The 12925-nt window shown below is 42.6% G+C and overlaps 1 protein-coding gene across 4 annotated transcripts in view; it reads right to left on the bottom strand.

Annotated features, from left to right (window-relative positions):
• Nucleotides 1-12925, bottom strand: part of EFCAB6 (EF-hand calcium binding domain 6) — a 328394-nt gene that overhangs the window by 58148 nt on the left and 257321 nt on the right. For all 4 annotated transcript variants that reach the window (XM_011934784.1, XM_011934785.1, XM_011934783.1 and 1 more), the window contains one exon: nucleotides 7275-7430. In XM_011934784.1, the coding sequence (XP_011790174.1) occupies nucleotides 7275-7430 (156 nt within the window). The remainder of the gene's footprint in view (nucleotides 1-7274; nucleotides 7431-12925) is intronic.

Raw genomic sequence — 12925 nt, 5'->3', positions numbered from 1 at the left:
TACTCTTCCCTGTTAAACAAAAGCCCTCTTCTGCTTGCTCTTTGAGATGCTTACAGATTTCATGGTTGGGGCATTCTCTCTATTGTAATAATCTTCCTCTCCCTGCTGCAATAGTCTTTTCAGATAAAGTCTCTTTTACCTAAGTATGGATTTGTCTTTACTTGACAAGATAAAACAAAGGCAAATATCATAAAGAAAATAAAGAATAAATTAAACTCCAGGAAATAACCTATCCAATAAAATCATAGTATAGATACGAAACAAATTTAAAATATTGCTGTGGTCTATTTGTGTCCCCCCTAAATTCATATGTTAAAATGTTAACCCCTAAGATAATGACCTTTTAGCAGGTGAGTCCTTTGGGAGGTGATTAGTTCATGAAAACAGAGCCCTCATGAATGAGATTAGTGCCTTTATGAAAGAGGCCCCAGAGAGACCTTTGTCCCTTCTGCCACATGAGGTTACAGTGAAAAGACAGACATCTACTATCCAGGACATTTTCAGCAGACACTAAACCCGCTGGTACCTCAATACTGGACTTCCTAGCCTCCAGAACTGTGAGAAATGAATTTCTGTTGTTTATAAGCCACCCAATTTATATTTTTTATGGCAGCCCAAAGGGACTGAGACAAATGTGAAATGATTTTCAGCAATTGGTGTGATCTACAAGAGAATCTATTTGATATTAAGTCTAGAGGCTCAGGGATAGTACAACTGGAAAACAAGCTAGTTTTCTTTCATTACCTGACACTGAACAATATTTACATAGTTATAATAAAATGGTATTTATTAGTTTTCAAGTTTTAGAATCAACCTATGAACCAAGCAGGAAGGAACTAGTTGTGGCTGCGGGACAGAAGGTTAAATTTAACTACCTAACCAAAGGAAAAATCAAAGTGTAGCTGCCAAAAGCTGGATGTGGAAGGAGTGGGGAAAGTGGCAGAGACAGGAGGAGAAGAATTGAGGTAATGGGGCAAAATGTCACCCTGAAACCTGGAGACACAGGCACATGCAGAGAATCACAGCTGGGGCCTGTTTTCCTGGAGCAAAAGCCTTTGGAGTCACAGGCTGGCAGGAATACTTACATGGTAATCTTGGCAAATTGGTAGAAAACTGAGTGTGGACTAGTGTAAGAGTAAGAAATTCTGGGGGCCCAGTCTTAGGTACCTCCCCACCCCCACTTTCATGGGCTTTAACTTCAGGAGTCTCACTAGCTTCAGGAGTCTCACTAGCTTCTCAGAGTGAAGATCTGAGAAAGATCCCTCAGGGTTCTGGCAGGGGAAGGGGAAGAGCAATCCTGGTGAAATACGTCCTGAGCCTTCTCTATAACTACTTTCCAAGGGAAAAAACTTTCTGAGAGCCTTATCTTAGCTTTGGGGGAAGGACAATCAGCCAACTCCAGCCCCTTCTAGCATTCCTGTTTCACCTAAGCAGAAAAAAACTCAATAAATATTTCTAAAGGTTGCAGCCCATGGACTCAGCCCGCTAAAAGACAGAAATGTAATCATAAAACTATAGAATGTTTTCCCTCCCCAATATTTTACCACCACATCAACCCAGCTCTAGTGAAATAATAATGGATTACAACGGAAAGAACTGCAAAGCACACAGTCTATTTAAGAAGGAGCTCCTAAGGAAGCCCATGAAAGCAGGAGAGGAAAAAGCAAGGATGCTGGAGGAAATTGCAGCCTTTGCACCAATAGCTACAGCAAACATTAAACACATCCTAACTCCCAGCCAAAGGAACATAAAATCTCTAAAGGCCTATATACCTCAGTTCCTGTCTGGCTTTTAACAACAACAAAAATTACAATGCCTATAAAGAAAAGGCACAGTATGAAGAAACCAAGCAAGCTGCAAAAGCAGACTCAAATATGACACGTATTTTGAAATGATCAGATAGGGAATGTAAAATAACTATGGTTAATACGTAAAGTGTTCTTATGGAAAAAGTAAACAACTTGCAAGAACAAGTGGGCAATGTAATCAGAGATGGAAACTCTAAGAAAGAATTAAAAGAAAATGCCAGAAATTAAAAAAAAAAAAAACCAATGTAACAGAAACGAAGAATGGCTTTGATGGGCTCATCAGTAGACTAGACATGGTTGAGGAGAGAATTAGTGAGTTTGAAGTATGTCAGTAGAAACCTCTCAAACTGAAATGCAAAGAAAAAAAGAATGGGAAGGGACAATATATCCAAGAATGGGAAGGACAATATATCCAAAGACTGGGGGAAAATTTCAAAATGTGTAACACTTGCATCATTGGAATACCAGAAAGAGAAAGAGAAATAAGCAAAGAGACAAAACAAAAGAACAAACAAAAGCAAAAACAAAACAAAAACAAAAACCCACTTTAATTAATAATGGTAGAAACATTCCCCAAATTAATGACAGACAGCAAATCACAGATCCAGGAAGCTCAGAGAATACCAAGCAGGATAAATCCCCCCAAATCTATACCTAAACATACTATATTCAAACTGGAGAAAACTAAAGACAAAGAGAAAATCTTGAAAGAAGCCAGAAAATCTTAGGAAGATACTTTTATCTATAGAGGAACAAAGATAATGAATTATAATACATCAGGCTTCTTGCCAGAAATCATGCAAGCGAGAGTGGACTGAAATGTTTGAAGTGTTGAAATATTTCAACAGCTTAAACCTAGAATGCTAAATCCAGTATTCTCTGTCAGAAATAAAGGAGAAATAAACACTTTCTCAGACAAACAAAACTGAGAGACTTCACGACCAGCAGCCCTACTCTTCAAGAAATGTAAAAAGGCATTCTTCAGACAGAAAGAAAATCATACAGATCTACATCAAGAAAAGAAGGGTGTCAGAGGAGGAATAAGTGACGGTAAAATAACATCTTTTATTTTCTCACTCTGAGTTGATCAGTGGAGTAATAATAACCACCACGTGTTGGGTGATTGAAGCACACGGGTAAATGAATGCCAGCCATGTTATCAGGCACAGAAGGAAGAAATCGGAAATACCCTTTTATAAGTTTTCTGTACTTCCCATTAAGTTGTATTGTGTTACTTAAAGGTGGGCTTAGGCTAGCTCTAAATGTATACTGCAAACTCTTGAGCAACCACTGATTTTTTTTTTTTTTTTTTTGTGACATGGTCTTGCTTTTTTTGCCCAGGCTGGAGTACAATGGTGCAATCGTAGTTCACTGCAGCCTTGAATTCCTGGGCTCAAGGGATAAAAAATGTTTTAAAGAGGAAAGGGGCCAGGGCGCGGTGGCTCACGCCTGTAATCCCAGCACTTTGGGAGGCTGAGGCGGGCGGATCACGAGGTCAGGAGATTGAGACCATCCTGGCTAACACGGTGAAACCTCGTCTCTGCTAAAAATACAAAAAATTAGCTGGGCATGGTGGCGGGTGCCTGTAGTCCCAGCTACTTGGGAGGCTGAGGCCGGAAAACGGCATGAACCTGGGAGGCGGAGTTTGCAGTGAGCCGAGATCGCGCCACTGCACTCCAACCTGGGCAACAGAGTGAGACTCCAACTCAAAAAAAAAAAAAAAAAAGAGGAAAGGGGTGCTAATATTCTCCCCTTTACAAAGTAAGGGACATTCTATCCGCACAGCAAAATTACATAGACAGAAATAAGAGTCAGAGGAGGCAATTAGCTCAAGTTGTTTCAGGGTAAAAGTGCACGAGAATAAGACTTCCAGTTAAATACAGTGGCTTGAACACACATATCTAGTCCTGTTACCACTCAAAACTCTTCTAAAATGACAGAAAAGGGAGTTTTAAAAGGTATGAAACAGTGGTTTTCAAGTGGGGTGCAAGAGTCCAGCAGCATCAGCATCACCTGAGCCTTGTTATGAATGCACATTCCCAGGCCCCACTGAATCAGAAACTTTGGGGAAGGAGCCCAACAATCTTGAGTTTTAATGAGCCCTTGCAATGATTCCGATGCTTGGAGTTTGCGGACCGCTGGCATAAACTCCTAAGGACTAGGAGTATGTGGAAGAAGAGAACAGCTGCTGGAGAATCTACAGGTAATGGGAATAGATGTATCAGAATCCAAGAAATTATTTTCTAAAACAAACAGAGGGAATGTGGAAGAGAGAAGATCTGATATGCCCTGCAAATACCCTCAGAGGCTCTGGAATGGATGATATCAGGTATATCTAGAAGTGGAGCTCAAGGAGGAGTTAAAATAGGGTTGATTAAAAGACTAGGAAGCAAGCAGACCCCAGACCTCTTGTCAGACTTCATGTGTCTGGGTGCCTGTCCCTCCCAACCCTAATGGGAGAATACAGCTGGAGGTATATTCTCTGGAGATGCTGTTTCTGAGTCCAAGGTAGGGAGGGTTCTTAATGAAAAGGGGAGGATTAATAAAAAGTATATACACTGACTGTTAATATATAATATAAATAAAAGTATATACACTGACTGTTAGTTTCCTATGGCTTTGCAACAAAATAGTACATATCTGGTGGCTTAAAGCAATGCACATGGAGTCTCCTACAGCTCTGGACACCAGAATCTAAAATGAGTTCCCTGTTGTTGGCAGGACTGTACTCTCCCTGGAGATTCCAGGAGAGAATCTGTTCTTTGCCTCTTCCAGCTTCTGGGGGCAGTTGGCAGCCCCTGGCTTGCGGCCACATCACTCCACTCTGCCTCCCTGGTCACACGTCCTTCTCTTTGTCTGTCTGTTTCAAATCTCCCTCTGCCTCCCTCTTACAAGCACACCTGTGATGGCACTGAGGGCCCATCCAGATAATCCAGGCTCATCTTCCCTTCTCCAGGTCCTTAGCTTAGTTGCATCTATAAAGATCCTTTTTCCAAATAAGGTAATGTCCACAGATTCCAGGAATCAGGACCTGTATATCTTTGGGAGGCATGATTCAGCTTACCACAGTGACTGCTGAAATATCCAGCCTTCTGTGCCCAGTCAGTTCCTAGTGTTGACAGCAGAAGACCAAAGAGTTTTCTCTCATTGGGTTGCCCAATTAGCAAACAAATAAACAAATCATCACACCAAATCTACAGGGATACATAGTTGAATTAGAATTTCAGATAAACAACAAAATTTTTAGTATAACTCAAATATTACATGAGACATACTTATATTTAAAGATTATTGTCTATCTGAAGTCCTAATTTAACTGACCATCTTATATTTTATCTGGCAAGTCTATTCTCTGGCAAATCTGAAAAGGCCAAACAAAAAGCTTTAAATACTGACATTGGGGGCCCCTCAAGAAAACTTCAAGTCAGATTACCATACAGTTCAATTCAAAGTCAGCAAGCTCCACCTATCTGTGTAGAACTTCTAATCTGCAACTCAGTACCCTGTCCTCCACTCTTAGTATGGACATATTTTTGAAGAAAATATCCAACATGAATAATAGATTTAAAAAGCAACACTGAGGAGAGACTTATCTGCTAAAGAAAACTTTTTTAAAAAGCCTATTGTTAATACCTTCAGAGAAATGAGACAGTACATCCATGAAACAAGAGCAGGATGTTATAAAAAAGGAACACACAGAGAACTAAAATGAGCTCTAGTAATTAGAAATATAAGTATGGCAGCAGAAACAAAAATCTCAAAGAAGGACTGGGAGCTAAAATTGAGGAAATCTCCCAGAAGGTAAAGCAGAAAGAAAAAGAGAAAGGAGAAAAAAAGATTTAAAATAAGAGAACAGTCCAGGGAGTTCAACACTCAATAACAATAGGAGTTCCAGAAAGAATAGAACAGGGAAGGAATTCATTAATAAAATAAGTCAAGAAACTTTCTAAGAACTGAAGAACATGAAAAGGGCAATCTTCAAGAAGATGAAGCTGACAGATTAGCTGATGTGTCTCAATGGATTGGAAAGAGATTAAGTAGGGGATTTAATTAGTAGGAGAATAAGTACATAGGAAATTAAATGAACAGAAGAAATAGGATAATTTGACTTCAGGGAAAAAGTGCTACGTAGAAAAGAAAAGTGATGAGCTAGTCACAGCAATGTAGATCTAGGATGTGGAGCAAACCAAAACTGATACAGCAATACGATAGGCATGTGGCATGTGGAGGTAAGTTTTCGTGCGTTTCCGTGGGGTAATGGAGGCTGAAGGAGGTGAGATGGTTGGTGGCATGGGATGAGTGGAAAATAGTTAAACCTACATTTTCTTGGTAGTAAGTCAATATAAACTGCTTAAAAGTGAAAAATCAAGAAGTTGCAATATATGCCTGTCACTTAGAAGTAGGGACATCCAGCTGGGCATGGTGGCTCACACCTGTAATCCCAGTACTTTGGGAGGCCGAGGCGGGCGGATCATGAGGTCAGGAGATCGAGAGCATCCTGGCTAACACGGTGAAATCCCATCTCTACTAAAAATACAAAAAATTACCCGGGCGTGCTGGTGGGCACCTGTAGTCCCAGCTACTCTGGAGGCTGAGGCAGGAGAATGTCATGAACCCGGGAGGTGGAGATTGCAGTGAGCCGAGATCATGCCACTGCACTCCAGCCTGGGTGACAGAGCGAGATGCCATCTCAAAAAAAAAGAAGAAGAAGAAGAAAAAGAAGTAGGGACATTCACTATCAAAAGATATCAGTCAGCAGTGCTGGAAGTTGTTGACTTTGGATAGGGAAATAAGGGCTGCAGCAGGGCAAACGAACTGCTGGTTTTAGTAACCAGCCTCATAGAACTATGTGATTCCTGCCAAAGTGCCTGAATAACTTGAATAAAACAAAAACTAATGTTGACTGGGCACAGTGGCTCACACCTATAATCCCAGCACTTTGGGAGGCTGAGGTGGGTGGATCACCTGTGGTCAGGAGTTTGAGACCAGCCTGGCCAACATGGTGAAACCCCGTCTCTACTGAAAATACAAAAATTGGCCAGGTGTGGTGGCGGGCACCTGTAATCCCAGCTATTTGGGAGCCTGAGGCAGGAGAATCACTTGAACCCAGGAGGTAGAGGTTGCAGTGAGCCGAGATCGTGCCACTGCACTTCAGCCTGGGTGACAAAGTGAGACTCCATCTCAAAAAAACAAAACAAACAAACAAACAAACAAAACACTAATGTTAAGAAATGGTGGCACTGCTGCTAAGACACATCAGGAAAAGTTATGCATTTGTCAGAGGGCTTTCTTTTATTGCTTTGGGTGGACTCAAACCCATTCTAGTGTAACCCAGCCAACAGGAAGACATGGAGGATACTTTCATCTCAGAAGGCTGTTTGGGAGGACATGCAGAAGAAACAAAGGCAATGCCCCAGTATGTTTTTCAGGGCCGTGAGAAACATATTTAACCTAGGCGGAAAAGACCTGTTCAGCAGATTGGTCAGCTCCCCTTCCGTAAGAGAACAGCCACATTCTTCCAGCACCTTCTGCATCTTGCATATGGATATGTAGTTGGTTTTGGATTTATCGATTTTGGTGAATGCTTTGCTGATATCTTGATAGCGGTCCGCAAGCTTATCCCTGAAAGAGAGTACATTGCAGATATGCCCTAAAATCAGGAAAACAAATAACTCCTTTAAAGCAAACATTTCATGATTATTCTAATGCAATGAGCCGACGGCTCATCTAAGAACTAATTTTGAAGATGTTTTACAGCCTCAGCGTAACACTGACATTAAAAGATATCCCGGAAAAATTGTAAGTCCATATCATTATCATTTTGTTATTACCATCATTAGCAAAACCACGCTAGAGAAAGTACAGCTTTGTCTTTGTACTGGAATTGATACTTTAAAAACGGAACCGAGAATGGAAAAAGCTAGTGATTTTACCTACAGATATGTGAAATGCACACTCTTTCTCAATCAACACCAGCTGAGCACCTGTGACGTGCCAGATGCTCCTGTAGGTGCTGGGACATGTCTAGTGAATCAAAGGGGCATCCCTAGAAGGATTTCCATTCCAGTAGTGGGGAGACAGACAATAAACAGAAGATAGAAGTATAGCATGGTGGGACAGTAGGTTTACAGGCAAAAAAAAAAAAAAACGACAGTAGGTTTGTAGGTTTGTAGGCTTATAGGCACTTTGGCTGTAGGCTCTTTTTCTTCAGCAAAGACTGGGATGCAAAAGAGTCAGTCAGGGACTGGAGAACAGCTAGTGCCAAGGCCCTAAGGAGGAGTGGAGAAGGGCAGCAAGTGAAGAGTGTGGAGATGGACGGGGCCTTGTCGGTGCTAGGGCAAGGGAGTGCCAGAGACCCTGTTTTTTCTTTCTTTTTTTTTAACCAGGCATTTTTATTATTAAGAAACAGCCATCATGTGGTGTGCGTCAATGGGCAAATCAAGGGCCATGTAGTGCCAAAGACCCCCTGGTGTTTTTTTTTTTTTTTTTTTTTTTTTGAGATGGAGTGTTGCTCTGCTACCCAGGCTGGAGGGCAGTGATGTGATCTTGGCTCACTGCAACCTCCACCACCTGGGTTCATGCCATTCTCCTGTCTCAGCCTCCCTAGTAGCTGGGACTACAGATGCCCACCACCACGCCCGGGTAATTTTATGTATTTTTAGTAGAGACAGGGTTTCACTGTGTTAGCCAGGATGGTCTTGATCTCCTGACCTCATGATCCTCCCGCCTCGGCCTCCCAAAGTGCTGGGATTACAGGCTTGAGCCACCATGTCCAGCCAACCTGGTTTTTTTTTGTTGTTTTTTTAACTAGGCTTTTTATTGTTAAGAAACAGCCACTGACCAGGCGTGGTGACTCACACCTGTAATCCCAACACTTTGGGAGGCCGTGGTGGGTGGATCACAAGGTCAGGAGTTCGGGACCAGCCTGGCCAACATGGTGAAACCCCGTCTCTCCTAAAAATACACAAAAATTAGCCGGGTGTGGTGGTGGGCATCTGTAATCCCAGCTACTAGAGATGCTGAGGCAGAAGAATCACTTCAACCTGGGAGGCAGAGTTTGCAGTGAGCCGAGATCATGCCACTGTACTCCAGACTGGGCAATAGAGCAAGACTCTGTCTGAAAGAAAAAAAAGAAAGAAAGAAAAAGAAAAACAGCCACCACATGGTGTGAACCCACGGAAAAATCAAGGGCCATGCTGCCATCTCAAGTATGCACTCACATGTGACCTTTCAGCCCTGCAAGGCGGTGTCGTCAGCCCTACTTTCTTTTTTATTTTTTTTATTTTTTATTTTTTGAGACGGAGTCTCGCTCTGTCACCCGGGCTGGAGTGCAGTTGCCGGATCTCAGCTCACTGCAAGCTCTGCCTCCCGGGTTTACGCCATTCTCCTGCCTCAGCCTCCCGAGTAGCTGGGACTACAGGCGCCCGCCACCTCGCCCAGCTAGTTTTTTGTATTTTTTAGTAGAGATGGGGTTTCACCATGTTAGCCAGGATGGTCTTGATCTCCTGACCTCGTGATCCGCCCGTCTCGGCCTCCCAAAGTGCTGGGATTACAGGCTTGAGCCACCGCGCCCGGCATCAGCCCTACTTTCTAGGCCAGGAACAGGACAGCATGAAAGCCCAGGGTGGAATCAGGACAAGACCAGGCCTTTCACTCACAGTGAGGGAGACAGAGACAGCATCTTTCTGTCGCTCCCAGCTTCAGGGCTGATTTTCTTGCAGGATGTGTGATCTCAAGTCTCTGTGATTCAGAGACACTGAATTTTCAGTCTGGGAAAATTCTCTCCTAACTTGAAAAAGTTGCAGATAAGGAACTCAAAAAGTGCAGAAATCTTCAAGAAGAAACAATCTTGCACTTGATCTATGGTGGATTGGCTGTAAATTCAATAATTTCAACTCACCCAGGTCCCTGAAAATGTCTTCCTTACAAACTGAGTAATATGCCTGTCTGATGGGCTGAGACGTGAATTCCTCAGGGGAAAGAATGTGCTATAAATTCTAGAGACGAAATCTTTCGTGGTAATTGGCTACCGCTTCAGGTATGTATTTGTGGGAGAGGATGCCTAGAAAAAATAATCCATAGGAACAGAAACATCAGGACTCTGGGAGAGGCGAGATTCCGTGGGAAAATTCAGGGTGGTGGTGGAGAGCAGCATTTACTTTGAAGCCACGGGGGTGATCAGCTCCCTTGTCTTGCTGGCCTCCAGCTTGGAATGGGCTCCCATGACATTTGAGTACTTCATACAAATGACTGCAGGAACCGCGCTGTGCGTGTATACCAACAGCAGCAACATTCTGGATTCCCCTACAGGTGTACATTGAATTCAGTCCCATGTTGCAGAATGATTACTCATCATCACAACTATTATATTCCACTTAATTCTTCAAAATGAAAGCAAATGAAGGTAGAAAAAAAAATCCAAACTTTTTTTGAGATACATATTTTTAGAAAATTGAAGCATTCAGCGTTTCTTGGACTGGTTTCCAGGCGGTAATTATTTCCCTTGCTGAGTAAATATGTGCACAGAGTAAATGAGGGTTTAGAGCACAGATCATAGCACAGTGCCAAACAGAAACGGTGTCAGCCGACACTCAGCGACAAAGCTGCACTGGGTCTGTGTCCAGTTCCTGCTCTGGGCAACAAGACAGAGGCCAGAAGGGGGCACTGTTATGGCCAATGGACAGCCACAGAGCCCCTCACACACAGGCCTCAGCCACAGGCCTCCCCACTCTGGTGCTGCTGAAAAATTGCACACCTCTCCATTTGCATTTTCCAATGAGCCTGTGTTATGTGGCTCATTTACTGCTGCTATTCTGATTCTGAATCTTCAACTGAGACTCAAGCAAAAAGAGCAAGGCATGGAAAATAAATGCAAAAAGAAAAAAAGATTTTACTTCATCTTTAAAATGTATTTTAGGGTACTCCAAACAAAATGAATTCCCTTAGATTTCAGAGGCAAATACAAAACTGTGGTCACTTGAATGGAACATGACTCACATCTGTCAATCTGATCAGAGTGTCAGTATAGATGAGGAGGTAAAATAAAAAAAGAAAAAAATCCTGGAAACATTGACTCTTCATTGGAAAGACCCACTGACAGCAAAATCTAAAAACAGGCCATCCTAAAGGACAAGGTTATTTGGGAATTTTTACAAGCCGGTATTTTCGAGGAAACCGAAATTGGTCATGCATTTGTCTTCTTTACTAAGAGAGCATGGGTGGGGCAAGGGGGAGTGGGTAAGAGTGAATTAGTTAACTGAGCTCGATGATCTGAAATGCATTGTCTTGCAGCTCGCAGTTCTTTTAGCTGCACGCCCATGCTCCGTGTGGAACAGAGGTACAGGCAGAGAAAGAGTGTACTGGGAGTGCCCAGGATGCACGGTTTCTCTCCTAGAGCCTCATTACTCACAAGTGGCAGGAAAGACGAGAAGAGAAGACACGAGCGGGTAATGAGGCCAACCCTGTCTAGTAAAGATAAATTCCACTTTTTCATTAGCTTTATGGCATATTTGATTTATACCAATCTTGTGCATATTTTACTTTGAATTTCACAAACTCAATTCTCTGCTTTCAGGCTTCATAACTCAGTAACTTAGATGTAATTCAGGGGTGTGTTCAAACTGCTCTTCTCTTAAACCCCGTTTAGCTATTACATTTCATCCTTGTGTCCTTGGCATTCTCAGTTCCTCTGGTGATTCATTCATTCATTCAGGTGCTATGGGAGGTGGTGGGACAGAGAGTGAATCTTGCCTTTTGAAATGACAGACAGGAGACAGCCTTACAAACATGTAAGAGCAAGATGGAGCTAAGGCAGAGCTATCGAGCAGCAGGTAAGAGCCACATGTGTAGGGGGTGTGGATGGGAGACCAAGGATTGCGATCATGCCAAGAAAATCTATCTCATTGCTGTAGTCACATCATACGCAGCCCAATTTTTTTCTCTGTTATAAATGTTAAAAATATGACATAAGTAGCTGGGCGCGGTGGCTCATGCCTGCAATCCCAGCACTTTGGGAGGCCGAGGCAGGAGGATCACCTGAGGTCGGGAGTTTGAGACCAGCCTGACCAAAATGGAGAAACCCCGTCTCTGCTAAAATTACCAAAGTAGCCAGGTGTGGTGGTGCATGCCTTAATCCCAGCTACTCGGGAGGCTGAGGCAGGAGAATTGCTTGAACCTGGGAGGCAGAGGTTGCAGAGAGCTGAGATTGTACCATGGCACTCCAGCCTGGGCAACAAGAGCGAAACTCCGTCTCAAAAACTTTGAAAGTAGGCTGGATATGGTGGCTCACGCCTGTAATCCCAGCACTTTGGGAGGCTGAGGTGGGAGGATCACGAGGCCAGGAGATGGAGACCATCCTGGCTAACACGGTGAAACCCCATCTCTACTAAAAATACTAAAAGATTAGCCAGGCGTGGTGGCAGGTGCCTATAGTCCCAGCTACTCGGGAGGCTGAGGCAGGAGAATGGCATGAACCTGGGAGATGAAGCCTGCAGTGAGTTGAGATCATGCCACTGCACTCCAGCCTGGGTGACAGAGCAAGACTCTGTCTCAAAAAAATAAAATAAAAATAAAAATAAAAAATAAAAAATAAATTTGAAAGTAGACAAAGAGTTGCTGGATGGATTAAAAAACAAGACCCAACTATATGCTGCCTATAAGAAACTCACTTCACCTATAAAGACACATATAGACTGAAAGTAAAGAAATGGAAAAAGATATTCAATGCAAATGGAAACCAAGGAAGAGTAGGAGTAGCTATACTTATATCAGATAAAATAGACTTTTAGTAAAAAACTAAAAAGACCTGAAGGCCATTATTAATGTAAAGGGATCAACTCAGCAACAGGATATAACAATAGTAAATATATGTTCATCCAACACTAGAGCACCCAAATATATAAAGCCAATGTTAATGTATCTAAAAGGAGAGCTAGATTGCAATACAATAATAGTAGCAGACAACATCCACTTTCAGCAATAGGCAGATCATCCAGACAGGAAATCAACAAAGAAACATGAAGTTAAACTATGGTCTAGGTCTAATGGACCTAACAGACATTTACAGGACCTGTCATCCAACTGCTGCAGAATACAGATTCTTTTCATCAGCACATGGA

This window comes from Colobus angolensis, unplaced genomic scaffold, assembly GCF_000951035.1.
Source record: "Colobus angolensis palliatus isolate OR3802 unplaced genomic scaffold, Cang.pa_1.0 Scaffold138, whole genome shotgun sequence".
Taxonomy (NCBI): domain Eukaryota; kingdom Metazoa; phylum Chordata; class Mammalia; order Primates; family Cercopithecidae; genus Colobus; species Colobus angolensis.
Note: the sequence above shows the minus strand (reverse complement) of the source record. Positions and strands in the feature narration are given on the sequence as shown.